The sequence below is a fragment of the Stomoxys calcitrans genome, chromosome 5 (assembly GCF_963082655.1).
Source record: "Stomoxys calcitrans chromosome 5, idStoCalc2.1, whole genome shotgun sequence".
NCBI classification, from domain to species: Eukaryota; Metazoa; Arthropoda; class Insecta; order Diptera; family Muscidae; genus Stomoxys; species Stomoxys calcitrans.
Genome location: NC_081556.1, coordinates 121,504,169 through 121,519,851, shown reverse-complemented (window position 1 = coordinate 121,519,851; position 15,683 = coordinate 121,504,169). Strand labels below are relative to the sequence as shown.

Here is a 15,683-nt window from a genome sequence, read left to right as displayed (position 1 = left end):
GGGCAAATTCCTCACATATCAATGAGTGCTGTCCGATTCAAGTTTAAGCTCAATGATGAGGGGCTTACTTTTAATAGCCGAGTCCGAACGGCGTGTAGCAGTGCGACACCTCTTGGGGAGAAGTTTTTATATGGCAAAGTACCTCACAAATGTCATCGGCATTAAAAGGCGATACCACCGCTGAAAATTTTTTCTGATGTTCTCGTCAGGATGCCCAGGAACCCAGGCTTTGGTCGTCGTAAAAATCTATGACGATCTAGCCATGTCTGTCCGTCTGCCTGCTGAAATCACGATACAGTCTTCAAAAATGAAGAAATTGCGCCGAAACTTTGTACGGACTCTTCTGTGTTCATAGGCAGGTAATGTTCAAAGTTGTGCTTTATCAGACTTTATCTTGATATAGCCCCCATATTGACCGATCTGCCAATTTAGGCAGTTATAACCAGATTTTGTTGAGATTTTGTCCAGCGAGTTGTATTAGGAATATACTGAATATATCCCGGTTTATGGTCGTAGGCCCATACAGGACGCATTTATTGACCGATTTCGCTGAAATTTGGCGTATTGAGTTTCCCAAAAGACCCCCAATATTCATGTCGACAAAGGTCTAGATCGAACAATACCTTAATATGGCGCTCATATAGGCCGATCCTAAGATTTAAAGCTTAAGGCCAATAAAAATCACATTCATTGTTCGATTTCGCTGAAATTTTACATAGTGAGCTGCATTTTGCACTTTGAAATTCGCTCTGACTACGGTTTAGATCGGACCATTTTTGGGTATATCCTCCATATAGATCGATCTCTGGGTTGAAGGTCGTTCTCTCAAAACTGGCCTTTTTATTATTACATAATTTTACCGAAATTTGGCACAGTGAGCTATGTCAAAGCCCTTCAAATCCTACCGAAAGCAAATTTGATCGATATTTTGTCCTTTGAGACAATTTCATCAAAATTTCGTCTTAAGAGAAATTTTCATAGAAAATTTTATCTTTAGTGAAAATTTGATCGAAATTTTGTCTTTAGAGAAAATTTCATCAGATATTGTCTTTACAGAAAATTTTATCAGAATTTTGTCTTTAGAGAAAATTTCATCAGAATTTTGTCTTTAGAAAAAATTTTATCCGAATTTTGTCTTTTGGGAAAATTTCATCAAAATTCTTTTTTAGAGAAAATTTCATCAAAATTGTTTCTTAAGAGAAAATTTTATCGAAATTTTTCTTTAGAGAAAATTTCATTGAAAATTCTTCATTAAAGAAAATTTCATCTAAATTTTTTCTTCTTACGATCCGGATCTCCTCATAGGATTTTCATCGTCCCACCGATTGTTTCGCTGTTCGTTGTCCCTGCCCTTAACTCGGACTGCGTCGTAATTTGCCTTGCCGGGCTTGAGTATAAATACCATTATTGTCTACTGCCAACGGTTGGCGAGGAAAGCAAAACAGACAGAAAATGAGTTACAAATAGGTTGCGATGCGAACTCTCACCACATTCCGTAGGGTAGTACCAACATTGATAAGCGGCTTCAAGCCCTGGCAGAACTCTTCAATACTAACGACCTAATGTATTCGAGAGTTCTGCCAGGGCTTGAAGCCGCTTATCAATGTTGGTACTACCCTACGGAATGTGGTGAGAGTTCGCATCGCACCCTATTTGTAACTCATTTTCTGTCTGTTTTGCTTTCCTCGCCAACCGTTGTCGGAGAGTCGAAAGGCAGATAAAGTGATGTCAACTATGCTCCACAGTCTCCCTGTCTCATTACTTTTGCATCCGACGTTAACAACTCTGGGGAAAATACAAAATTTAAATGTTTATGACAAATAACGCAGGTCCTACGCCGAGTACCAGTGTTAGCATAGAATAAGTAAAAACGTGCTAAGTTCGGCCGGGCCAAATCTTGGGAAACCACTATTGGTTCTGCTAAAAATGTATACAAAATAAATTTATTTGAAGGCCATAATTTTATACTACATATCAAACTTTTGTCAAAACAGTAAAAATTAACGCTTCTAGGAACCGAACAAAGATAATCGAGAGACCGGTTAACATGGGAGCTATACCAGGTTATGGACCGATTTGGACCGTACTTGCCACAGTTGTTGGAAGTCGTATTAGAACACCACATGCAAAATTTCAGCCAAATCGGACGAAAATTGCGGCTTGCAAGGGCTTAAGAAGTCAAATCGTGAGATCGGTTTATATGGGAGCTATATCAGGTTATAGACCGATTTGGAACCGCAATTTTCACAGTCGTTGCGTTTCAGCCAAATCAGACAAAAATTGTGGCTTCCCAGAGGCTCAAGAATTCAAATCGGGTGATCGGTTTATATGGGAGCTATATCCAAATCTGAACCGATATGGCCCATTTGCCATCTCCAATGACCTACATCAATATTAAGTATCTGTGCAACATTTCATGCGGCTAGCCTAGTCGTTGCGTTTCAGCCAAATTGGACTTCGTTCCGGTTCGTCCATGGCTCCTGAATTAAGACAATATGAAGCTTGTCCTTGCTGATTTTCTTCAAGAGAGCTTGAGTAGCTGTCTCGCTCCGGTATAGGTTTATCTGGATGACCTCTATCATTGGTTCTCCATTAGATGGGTTTCTCTAAAGTGGGTGATGGTCTCATTGACTGCTACCTTTTTTTTAGGCTGCATTGAGTTTCTCTTCTCTGAACTGCCTGATGTTTTAATGTTAGGATCTTTGCCTATCCTAGTCTGCCGAATCTTGAGAAAATCGGTAATGCTTCCATCATCGGGTCCCTGTTGGTTAGGCTGTATTTAGTCTACCGTCCCTGCACTGCCTGATGTTCCAATATTAAGATCTTTGCCCATACTAATCTTCTAAATCTTGAGTAAATGGTCTTGTTGAGAGTAGGTCATGGTCTTATCGTCTGCTCAAACTAAGCTCATTGAAACCTTTTTCTCAAACAAGAAGTTGACAAAATTCCATGCTGGTGGTGTTACCAAATTCCACGATTTTCATTTGTTTTTAAAACTTTTAATTACCGAAAATTTTAGCTCTTTGAAAATATACAACATTTACCTTTGGCATCCTCTACAATGATAATAGTGCTGCTAATTCCACCATGGCCCGAATGAGAAATGGGTATTAGGCCATAACCACTACTGCTGCCTCCTGCACTTACATGCGAACTCCAGAGGATCAAAAGAATGTTGCCAATATAAAAAACGTACTCCATACACGACCGCATACCGTTGAAAACAAAACGAGACTGGTATTTACAACAAAAAATCAACAACTCAAGATTTTCAAATGTTTCAAATTCAAATTTTATGAATTCACCCTCAATTTGAGGAGGGCATATGAGTAAGATCGACCACAATCACTAACGTATTCACCATAAGCAATTTAATAATGATAATGATTCTTAATTTGTTCATATGCCATATGGATAAACGATGACCTGGTGGGATGAGGAGGAGTAGTGGGAGTGATAGGAGGAGTAGGATTCATGGAATTGTATGAGCTATGTTATGGTCGTTGTTGTATATCACACAACAATAAAAAACAGAAAAAAAACTAAAATAATTGAAAATTAAAATAATTTTTCACAATTACGTAAGCCCGCGAGCATTCATATGTTTTTCTGTCACATTCAAATGAAAACGAATGTTGTTGGTTGGTTGGTTGGTTAGTTGGTTTGATTTTTTTTTTTAGTTTCGCTACGTTTTAGTTTAGTAGTAGTATTTTATTTTTCCAGTGATGAATATGGAAAAAATATTCTTTTGTCTGTACTTCTTTTTGTCTTTGTTTTTTTTTTTTTTTTGAGTTTTTGTGGTTGGTTGCTGTGTATGGGGGATGTTTTTTGTTGATGATAAATTAGCTTTAGTTTTGTCTGAATGTCAAATGAATTAAACACTTGATGTCACACGCGGTCAATGGTGACTGGGAGGCACGCAATGCCGATGTCAGCAAAAACCAAAACAGGCCAAAAATCGTTCAACTCTTACAATGGCTTAGATAGATAGTGCAAATATGAGAGTTATGGAGTTCGGGTATCCACAAAAAGCAAAAACCATTTGCTGCTGCTAATGGACACATGAATATTATGATAAAGAACCATAAAACAGGAGGTTATTGAAAAGGCCAATGAGCCCGTTGCCAATGATATATGCAATTCTTCACACTTTTGGTTTTCATAGGTTTTTGAATTTGAATTTAAATTTTATTTGAATGTTTTAACACCAGCCTCAAACAACTGCTTATTGTTTGCCACTCACAAGCGTTTAATTCAAAATTTCAATAATAATATTACCACAAAACGTAAAGAAGTTAATAATTTAATTATTTTGTTTTAGGTTAGGCTAATGAGGCTTGCATGTTTGTTGGCCATTCATTTGTTGTATTTTTTTTTTCTTTAATTATTTTGCCCCCTCACATGAGTTAAGAGAATCATCTCCCAATTATCCTTGTTTTGTTAGCTTCACACGATTTCTTTTTTTTTTTGTGACAAGACAAGTTTGGATTAAATGCTTTTAACTAGAACTTTTTCTTTAGGCAATGCTGACGATTTTTCTTTTTCGTGTCGTATCGTACGCGTTCTAATTTCTGCGTTGTTTCTCACTGACAAATTGATGATGATGTTGTGACTGCGGCGGCGTTGGCGTTTACGCTGATGATGATTCTAATTCGTTTCCCTATCAACGCGCTACTGATCGCTTTAGTCTGATGCTAACATGGTTTTATATTTTCATGGCAATCCCAAAAGCGGGGAGGTGAGAAGAGTTATTTGGAAAAAGCTCACCGCTGGTGGTGGGTGGGTATAAATCAGAATAAATGTTCATCATCATAAAAAAAAACACCGCACCACAGTCAGCATTGCCAGAAACAACAGTGGCAAAGCACCCGCATACTACACTGCTAAAATCTCAAACAACGGCCCTCAACATCATTAACACAGTCTAATGATGAGCGTGGAGCATTATGATCACTTAAGTGGAAAATCCCAACTCATCAGCACAAGTGTAGATTTTACTTTTCGCAATGATGAGTATGAACGTTTTTCTTCTGCTTCTTGGGTTAAAAAAGCTTTTTTTTAAAAATATGAAATTCTACACGCACACTTAATGGGAAGGAATTTTGTGCGAAGAAGAGAAATCCTGTATGTTTCGACGGATTTAGGTATGTGTCTTAAGTCTTTTGTTTTTGTTGGACAATAAGAACATGGAAACAAATTTCTGGAAAACCCAACACATCCGCACAAGTGTAGATTTTACTTCTAATGGAAAGGAATTTTGTGTGAAGAAAAGAAATCCTGTATGGTTTTTTTTTTCTTTATAAAAACAGAAAAATGTTTAGAAAGATTAAGGTGTGTGTCTTAAGTCTTTTGTTTTTGTTAGACAATAAGAACATGAGAGCAAATTTCTGGCAAACCCAACTCATCAGGGTAGATTTGATTTTTTGACATGATAATTAAAAACGTTTTGTAGACTTCTTGGGAAAGCTTTTCTTGTTGTTTTACATTTCTACAGGCAAAAAGAAGAAATCCTTAATTTACAAAAATGTTTCGAGAGATTTATGTGTCTTAAGTCTTTTGTTTTCTTACAGTTTAGTTAATCCGAATCACCCCGCAACTTTTTGGTAAATTTCTATTTTATTGATTTTTTATAACTCTTTAGGACAAAAACTGTTCTAAAAATCATAAACGAGCACTTGTTTGAAAGACGCTTTTCTCCACTTTTGTCAAAAACATGCAATTTATTTCATAATATTAAACCGTTGCAATTTTATACTGTAAAAACTCCTTAAAATTTGTGCGTTACCATATGGCAACGACAGGGCGATACGGGTTAGGTTAGGTTGAAAAGAGGGTTCCGATATTTAATCGCCCCATGCCACTATGGACACACATGGTTATGGACCGACTGAACCATATTTGCCACAGTTGTAGGAGGTCATAACAAAACACGTCTTGCACAATTTCAGCCAAATCGGATAAGAATTGCGCCCTCTTGTGGCTCAAGAAGTCAAGACCCCAGATCAGTTTATAGGGCAGCTCTATCAGGTTACGGACCGATTTCAACCATACGTAGCACAGATCGGATAAGAATTGCGCCCTCTAGTGGCTCACGAAGTCAAGATTCAAGATAGGTTTATATGGCAGCTATACCAGGTTATGGACCGATTTCAACCAAAATTACCACAATTGTTGGATGTCATACTATAACGATATGTCCATCTTAATCGAATAAAAATTGCGCCCTCTAGAAGCTCAAGAAATCAAGACCCGAGATCGGTTTGTATGGCAGCTATATCAAAACATGGACCGATATGGCCTCTTAGTTGGTTTATGGCTGGCATTGTGTCCCCACCCAAGTGCCTTTTTGTTAGACGCGAAAGCCGAGCAATGACATAGGACCCCGTCACGGGATAGCTGTAAGCACCACACGAGCTGGAACATTGAGGTCCGATCTGTGTGAAGTTCATTGGTGTCCCGAGAAGCTTAGCTTCAGGCTATCGGGCGCGTCCATAGGTTTCGGATAGTGGAATGCTCCAGTCAGAGTAGCTGTAACTGCATTTGCGGACAATCAACGATATCGAGCGGAGAGTCTCAGTGAGGGGTCGGTAGCACCGGCTCTTGCACAAATACTGTGTGCCTACGATGCACAAGTTATTGGCGCCTTTAAATAACAAATGGCCACCATGTTTCTGCGGCGATCGGTCCTTTGGACCGGGACGAGCTTGCTCACCTACAGGAGCTTGATGAGGATCACCACATCCACATGAAAATGTGGTTACAACAACAACAACATCAACCACAACAACAGCAACCACAATGACGTAGGACATGCTCCAACGTCTCATCATCATCCCCTCATGCCCTATACATGCTAGCACTTGCCGCACCGATTTTACACAAGGGAGCCTGCAGTCCGAAAGCTATACTGACCTTCTTCTTACTTCCTTTCGTGAGAAGACGAGGCTATTAGTCTTCTCACGATCTGGATCTTCCCATAGGATTTTCGCCGTCCTACCGACCGTTTCGCTGTTCCACATGGATACACGCGCACTCGTCGTCCTCGCCCTTAACTAGGACTGCGTTAACCCGAAAGGCTTCTTGTTAAAGGCTTCACTACTAAATCGTTTGTTTTTCATTCCCCTTTACTCCGCTATGGCCCGCCACCCAAACTATACGGATTGTGCCATCCTCAGAGAAGGCGTTAATCTCCTTCTTGGTTGTTATTGCCCTTACGGTCAGTTTACTGTCCGTAAAGATGTTCGCACTCGAGATCCTCACGTTAGCCCTTTAATTTACAAAACTGTTTCGAGAAATTTATGGGCATGTGTCTTAGGTCTTAAGTTTTCTTAAAGTTTAGTTGGGATATAAGACATTGACGACAATGACAACAGGATTACGACATCACTAGTGGTTCTCTTCGAGAAAGGAAATCAGCCCAAGAAAAACCCTGGATGACCGGGGAGAATCGCAACATTGGAAAGAGGTTCGCAGATTTTATAACAGAGCTCGTCGTAAAAAAGCCGAAATTTACGGGGATGTGTACTACACACGGCTCAAGGAATACATTAAGACTACCAGAGCGGCAAAACGTGCCTCCTGGAAGCTTTTCTGCAAACAGGTCGATAGCATTAATGACGTCGTCAAGATGAAAAAGTTTCTCTCAAAAACCCATGTCCAAACTGAATCATTAGTAGATGACATGGTAGTGAGAGCAGAGACAACGGAGGACATGTTGAGGCTTTTGATGAAAACGCATTTTCCACAGCATACGACGGAACTTACGGGGACACAGGAATCTTGGAATAAAGAGATTGATTGAAGGTTTATCATTACAGAAGTAATGGTAAAGGAAGCCTTGACGAGCTTCAAATCATTTAAGTCACCCGGACCTGATGTAATATTTCCGGCGTTACTGCAGACTATCTATCTGGCGCCCCATCTGGCCTGCATTTTCACAGCGTGCCTAAGACTTGCATATACTCCGAAAGTTTGGCAGGAGGCAAGTGTGGTATTTACACCCAAGCCACTTTGGCTTAAGACGATGGTTGAATGGATAAATGATAGGAGCAAGTCATAGCATAGCGGTAAAGCCAAGTTATTCGACACCAAAGGCCTACAGACCTATAATCCTTACGTCCTTTCTATTGAAAACCAGGGAACGTATTGTGGATACCATGATAAAGAATAGGACATCCAGCGAACTGCTCAAATACAAAGAGCATGCCTATGTCAAGGGAAGGTCGGTGGAGACTGTCCTGAATGAGGTTTTGCATAAAATAGAAGAATCCCTCGATGCCAAAACGTTCACACTGGCGGTATGCATTGCCATCGAGGGGGCTTTTAACAATGTGCGGACCGACACACTGTTCCAATTCTTAGACCAGTGCTGGGTGGACCGGGTCCTTAGAGATTAGATAAATAATATGCTTAGGAACAGGTGGAGAAATTGTGGGTCCCTCGACATAAATATAAGAGAGAAAGTGGCACAAGGCACGCAACAGAGGGGCATTTTATCGCCACTCCTTTTTGTAACCGCCATAAAAAACCTATTACGGATGCTGACTGAAAAGAGATTTGAACTCGTCTGCTAGACGATGTTATAATACTTCTTAGGGGTAAGGATCGGAACCAGCTATGCAGAAGGGCCGTAAAAGTCTTGCATATGGCATTTGAGAGAAGACTGAAATCTACCTGTTCGCGAGGAAGATGAAGGTGGGCCAATTTGACGCACCACGTTTCCTCAATAAAACAGTGTTGATATCTGATAAGGTCAAATACTTAGGAGTGATATTGGATAGGAAATTGAATTGGAAGTGTCACATTCAGGAGCGTACTGAGAAGGCTCACAGATGTTGTGCACTATGTAAACGGACCATGGGTGCACAGTGGCGCCTGAATCCCAGGATAGTCCACTGGCTCTACTTATGCCTCAGTGGACGCCTCAATATGGAAAAAACTGCAACGTAAGGATAATAAAACAGGTTCAGAGAACATGTTGTCTTGGCGTAGACGGAGCAATGAGAACCATGCCCACTAGGATACTGGAGACTATTCTAGATATCCGACCCATAGACATACATATTAAATGTGAAGCAGCCACTGCGGCTAAGAGAGCCCTAAGACGATGGGAGAATGGATAGATGATAGGGGCAAGCCATACCATCGCGATACAGTCGAGGTGACGATAGGAAACCCGGATGGATTAGGTTCGGATACCTGAGATGATATTTGAGGTCAAGTGCGAGGCACTGCTATTAGCAACACAGTCTTGGATTGACGGAACCCTGGTATTGCCATCTGGAAGATTATGCTACACACATAGTTTAAAGCTAGAGGGCAGATTGTGCCTGGGGCTCTATATTGCGAACCCAGGGAATGAGATCTGTTTTCGACTGCATGACCGTAATACGGTCGTGCAGGCGGAGATCGGGGTGATCACGAAATGCGTATGGTGGTGTAACACAGCCTTGGATTGACGGAACCCTGGTATTGCCATCTGGAAGATTATGCTACACAGATAGTTCTGTAGTCAAGCAGAGTGGGCCTGGGGCTTTACATTGAGAACCCAGGGAATGAGATCTGTTTTCGACTGCCTGACCGTAATACGGTCCTGCAGGCGGAGATCCGGGTGATCACGTAATGCGTAACATGGTGTGGTGTTTACGCTAGGGCTTCGAGTGTGAACATCTTTACAGACAATAAATCGGCCATCAGGGCTGTAACAACAAGGACGGTAAGTTCACGAATAGTGTTGGAGTGTAGAAAGGAGATAAATGCCAACTCTGATAAACTTGGTTAACCCAAAGCCTTTCGGGTGGACACAGTCTGAGTTAAAGGCATGGGCGACACTGTGGAACAGCGAAACGGTCGGTAGCATGACGAAAATCCCATGGGGAGATCTGGATAGTGAGAAGTTGAAGCTAGTACTGAAAGGAAGTAAGAAGGAGATTCCTATAACTTTCGGTATCATAACGGGACACTTGGGACAAAGAGCTCACTTATGTATTTAGAATCGATGTGGCATGTGTAGGGCATGTGGGGAAGATGATGAGATGTTGCCGGGCTTTCGCGGTTAACAGATACCGGCACATAGGTGGGTACACAATGCCAGACATGAAATTACTTTGGGCGAGGTGTGGAAAACAATTGAAGAATTTGTAAGTAGCACGGAATTCCTGACATAGTTTTTCTTTTTCGATGTTGCAAATGCAAATTTGCCCATGAACATTTCATTAAGGAACATGGGCAAGCTTCTCGATGTTACTTTTTAGTATTAAGAGCGCACGGCAAGCCGATTACTGTTTTGGCTGTATGTCCATTGTGGCATAAACAATATGAACATAAAGACAAATTTCTAGTAATACAGCACATTAATGTTGTTGATTAATCTCTTTTCTCAAAAATTCTTTTCTCAAAAACCTTAGAAAATTCACTTTTTATGCTTGTGAAGTTAACTTTGCTTGCATTCATTTGCATTCATTCATCAAAGCAAGACAGGAAATTTTCTAAAGTTAATGAAGCTTGGAACTTGGCAAAAAAAATCTTTGCAAGTCACAGACGAAAAGGAAATCAAAAAGACAAATCATAAAACATCTGTCTTTGAAAGCCACCAAAGAAGAGGGAAACCCGAAATAAAGTCGAAATTATAAATTGTATTGGTGTCTGGCGCGTTTAATTGTGTGTTGGGTTAAAAGTGTAAACATAAGGTAAAATGAAATGTTTATAGCGGCGTACTCACGTTTATAAAATGTTTTAATAATTAAGTATTTAATTGCGGCCACAAATTGGTCAATTATTTATGTAAACGTTTAGCAAAAACGACAACAGCAGCATTAAAACTCAAAGAGGGAGTTTTTGTCTACAGTTAGGTTTTTTTTTTGGTGTAGAAGGATGAAAGAAAATACTCTGTGGTATGTGTGTCTTTGCTGTAAATGAGTGACCATAAAATTATTCATGAGGTGAACTTAACTTCTTTAATTTCGGTATCAGGGAAATCTTGGTCTGTTGACCTTTGTGGAGTTGAATGTGGATCGCAAAGCAAGTTAAAAAACACAATCATTGCAATGTTAAGGTTAATATACTTGAGTTGCCTAAAACATTTTTTTCTATCTGGTACTTGACATTGGAACTGGATTAAACATTTTAAAATAAAACAAGTAAAAGCGTGCTAAGTTCGGCCAGGCCGAATCTTATATACCCTCCACCATGGATGGCATTTGTCGAGTTATTTTCTCGTCATCTCTTCTTAGGCAAAAAAAGGATATAAGGAAAGATTTGCTCTGCTGTTAGAGCGTTATTAAGATATGGTCCGGTTTGGACCACAATTAAATTATATGTTGGAGACCTGTGTAAAATGTCAGCCAATTCGAATAAGAATTGCGCCATTTGGGGGCTTAAGGAATAAAACAGAGAGATCGATTTATATGGGAGCTGCACGGGCTACAGACCGATTCAGACCATAATAAACACGTATGTTGATGGTCATGAGAGGATCCGTCGTACAAAATTTCAGGCAAATCGGATGATAATTGCGACCTCTAGAGGCTCAAGAAGTCAAAATCCCAGATCGGTTTATATGGCAGCTATACCAGGTTATGAACCGATTTGAACCTTATTCGACACAGTTGTTGAAAGTAAGAATAAAATACGTTATGCAAAATTTCAACCAAATCGGATAGGAATTGCGCCCTCTAGAAGCTCAAGAAGTCAAGTCCCCTGATCTGTTTATATGACAGCTATATCAGGTTATGAAACGATTTGAACCTTATTTGACACAGTTGTTGAAAGTAAGAATAAAATACGTCATTCAAAATTTCATTCCAATCGGATAAGAATTGCGTCCTCTAGAGGCTCAAGAAGTCAAGACCCAAGATCGGTTTATATGGCAGCTATATCAGGTTATGAACCGATTTGAACCATACTTAGCACAGTTGTTTTATATCATAATACTTCGTGCAAAAATTCATTTAAATCGGATAAGAATTGCGCTCTCTAGAGGCTCAAGAAGTCAAGACCCAAGATCGGTTTATACAAAACCGATTATATAGATTATATGGACCGATTTGAACCATACTTGGCACAGTTATTGTATATCATAACAAAACACGTCGTGCAAAATTTCATTACAATCGGATAAGGATTGCGCATTATAGAGGCTCAAGAAGTCAAGACCCATGATCGGTTTATATGGCAGCTATATCAGGTTATGAACCGATTTAAACCATACTTGGCACAGTTGTTGGATATCATAACAAAACACGTCGTGCAAAATTTCATTCCAATCGGATAAGAATTGCGCACTCTAGAGGCTCAAGAAGTCAAGACCCAAGATCGGTTTATATGGCAGCTATATCAAAACATGGACCGATATGGCCCATTTACAATACCAACCGACCTACACGAATAATAAGTATTAGTGCAAAATTTCAAGCGGCTAGCTTTACTCCTTCGGAAGTAGAACCGATTATCTTGAAATTTTCACAGATTGTGTGATTTGGTCGGGAAGGAAGCATAGGCTACATAATTTTTTGATATTGCAAGGGGGCGGATCGTGCAAGGGTGCAAGTTGTCCCAACCCCAAAACTTGTCCAAGCAGACATTTTGAACGTTCTTATCAATATGGGGCTCAAATGAAAGGTTTTCGGAAGTAGATTGCAAATCTAGCATACAAAAGCAGATCGAATCATAGAGAGAGCCTCACAGCCCCAAAAACGCCCCAAAATGGGCATATAAGCCTATCATGACTATATGAGACTCGGTTCGTTTGTTTTCCGTACAGACTCAAAAACGACAGAATCGATTTTCTCGAAATTTTCACGGACGGTGGTAAGCATCCAAAGGATCATCATTCCGTTTGTAGCACATCGTAACATTGGTTTAAAACCAAACATGCATATATAGATGCCATATAAACCGATTCAGGATCTTGATTTTTTGAACCGCTAGAAGGCGCAATTCTCATCCGATTTGACTGAAATTTCACACAAGGTATTTTTTTACTTCCAACAACTACATTGGTTCATGACCTGATGTAGCTCCCATATAAAGCGATTTCGGATATTGACTTCTTAAGCCGCTAGAGGGAGCAATTTTTATCCGATTTTGCTGAAATGTTGCACCAGGTACTTGTTTTACTTCTCACAACTGTGATAATCATTGCCTACATCGGTTTATTACCTGACATTGTTCCCATATAAACCGATCTCGGATCTTGACTTCTTTTAGCCTCTGAAATTTCGTCTGAAAATTTGCATGAAATGTTTTGATTTAAATTCTCACAAATGTGCCAAGTATGTTTCCAGTCTGTTCATTACCTGATATAAATCCCATATAAATCGATCTCGGATCTTGACATCATGAACCGATTTTGCTGAAATTGTGCATGAACTGGTTTATTTTGACTTCCAAAAATTGCCAAATATGATCTAAACCCGAGCTTTAGCTTTTACAAAAAATTGGGCAAAGAACTTGTGATCGTTGGTGGAGGGTATATAAGATAATTTGATTAGGAATTTCTACCGGCTTGTGCTTAAGAAATAAAACCTGAACTCATCAGTAAGGTTTGCCATTTCATGACGGGAAGATATACGAGCCAACAACGAGTCGAAATTATTAAAATTTACTTCCGCAATTCGGAGTCAGTGGCCTCAATGTTAAGAGCTTCAGAGATGAGGTTCATTTCTGACTAATGGCTTCGTCAATAAGTAAAATATGCGTTATTGGTCAGATAGCGGTACACACGTACTCCATGACTCATCATAGCATCCCGAAAAAGTTACGGTTTGGTGCGGTTTATAGGCCGGTGGCATCATTGGGCCGTGCTTCTTTCGCCATCATCAAGACCGGCATGTTGCTGTGAATGGGAATCGCTACCGTTCAATGAGTTTTCATACCAAATTTTTGATGGAGTCATAAATTAAGGCCCATTTGTCTCTAGGACGCTTAAATTAGGAGATACAGCATATTTAAAGTTTTCATACTGAAATTTTGATTTTTGACGAATTTCCGATGAAATTTAGAATTTTTTGATGGAGTCTCGAATTAAGGCCCATTATCCACTAGAACGCTTGGTTTCTGGGATACAGATAATTTTAAGTTTTCGTACTCAAATTTTGATTTTCGTTGAAATTTTGAATTTTTTGATGGACTCTTGGTTTAGGAGATACAGGCAATTTGAAGTTTTCATTTCGATTTTTAACGAATTTTCGATGAAATTTGGAATTTTTTGATGGAGTCACGAATTAAGTTCCATTTCCCTCTAGGACGTTTAGTTTAGAAGATACAGCCAATTTAAAGTTTTCATAATGGGATTTCGATTTTCAATAGATTTACGATGAAATTTTGAAACTTTTGATGGAGTCATGAATTAAGTCCCATTTTTCTCTATGGCTCTTAGTTTAAGAGATACAGCCAATTTAAAGTTTTCATACTAAAATTTAGATTTTTGACGGCTTTTCGATGAAATTTCGAACTGTATGAACATGAATATGAATTAAGGCCCATTTGTCCCTAGGACGCTTAGATTAGGAGATACAGCCAATTTCAAGTTTTCACAAATTTTCGATTTTTGATGAAATTTTGATATATTTGATGAAGTCGCGAATTAAGTCACATTTCCCGCTAGAATACTTAGGATTACAACCAATCAGTTTAAAGTTTTCATAATGAAATCTTAATTTTTGATAGATTTTCGATGGAGTACGAACTATGTTTCCTCAATAGAACGATTTCGATATCTGACAAGGTCAAATACTTAGGTGTGATCTTGGAGAGGAAATTTAATTGGAATTGTCACATTCAGGAGCGTACTGAGAAGGCTCACAGATGTTGGGCACTATGTGGGCGGGCTCGAAATGGGGCCTGAATCCGAGGAAGGTCCATTGGCTCTACAGAAGCGTGATAAGACCAATACTTATCACGCCTCAGTAATTTGGTGGACTGCTATGGAGAAAAAGTGCAACGTGAGGACCATATAACAAGTTCAGAGAACATGTTGTCTTGGCATAGGCGGAGCGACCCATTGACATACCGATTAAATGTGAGGCAGCCACTGCGGCTAAGAGACTTAAGGCGATGGGAGAATGGATTGAGGATGAAAGCAGCTCACACCATCGGGGTATAATCAAGGCGACAATAGGAAACCTGGAAAGAAGGGAAGAGGTTTCCAATCGGAAACCTGAGACGACACTTGGGGTCGAGTGCGAGGCACTATTGTCAGCGGCACAGTCTTGGAATGACGGAACCCTAGTATTGCCGTGTGGAAGAACATTTTACATGGATGGATTAAAGCTGGAGGACAGAGTGGGCCTGGGGTCTACATTGAGAATCAAGGGACTGAGATCTGTTTTAGACTGTCTGACCATAATACGGTCCTGCATGCGGAGATCCGGTCGGTCACGGAATGCGTGAAGTGGTGTGGTGCTTACGCGAGTACGTAGAGTGTGAACATATTTACGGACAGTAAAAGGGCCATAAGGGCAATAACAATCAGGAGGGTAAGGTCCCAAACAGTCTGGGAGTGTAAAAAGGAGATTAACGCGTTCTCTGAGGATGGTAATATCCGCATCGTTTGGGTGCCGGGCCATAGTGGAGTAAGAGGGAATGAAAGATCAGACGATTTGGCAGTGAAGGCCATAGAACTGTCTTCGATAAACTTGGTTAAGCCGAAGCTCTTTGGGTCGACGCAGTCCGAGTTAAGGGAG

General features: G+C 40.0%; 2 protein-coding genes across 7 annotated transcripts in view; one reads left to right on the top strand and one right to left on the bottom strand.

Annotated features, from left to right (window-relative positions):
* LOC106092953 (uncharacterized) overlaps window positions 1–15,683 on the top strand; it is a 181,428-nt gene that overhangs the window by 27,680 nt on the left and 138,065 nt on the right. The window lies entirely within an intron of this gene.
* The window catches only part of LOC106091657 (uncharacterized), a 110,937-nt gene that overhangs the window by 19,926 nt on the left and 75,328 nt on the right, over window positions 1–15,683 (bottom strand). The window contains exons 1-2 of one of the 6 annotated variants that reach the window (XM_013258252.2): window positions 4,560–4,623; window positions 3,045–3,234 (exon numbers count right to left, since the gene is read on the bottom strand). The exons of 4 other annotated variants lie outside the window; for them this stretch is intronic. In XM_013258252.2, coding sequence (XP_013113706.2) covers window positions 3,045–3,213 — 169 coding nt within the window. In that variant the 5' untranslated portion in view covers window positions 3,214–3,234; window positions 4,560–4,623. Of the gene's footprint in view, window positions 1–3,044; window positions 3,533–4,559; window positions 4,624–15,683 lie in introns of those variants that run through there. One more of the 6 variants, XM_013258251.2, reaches the window with a different exon arrangement.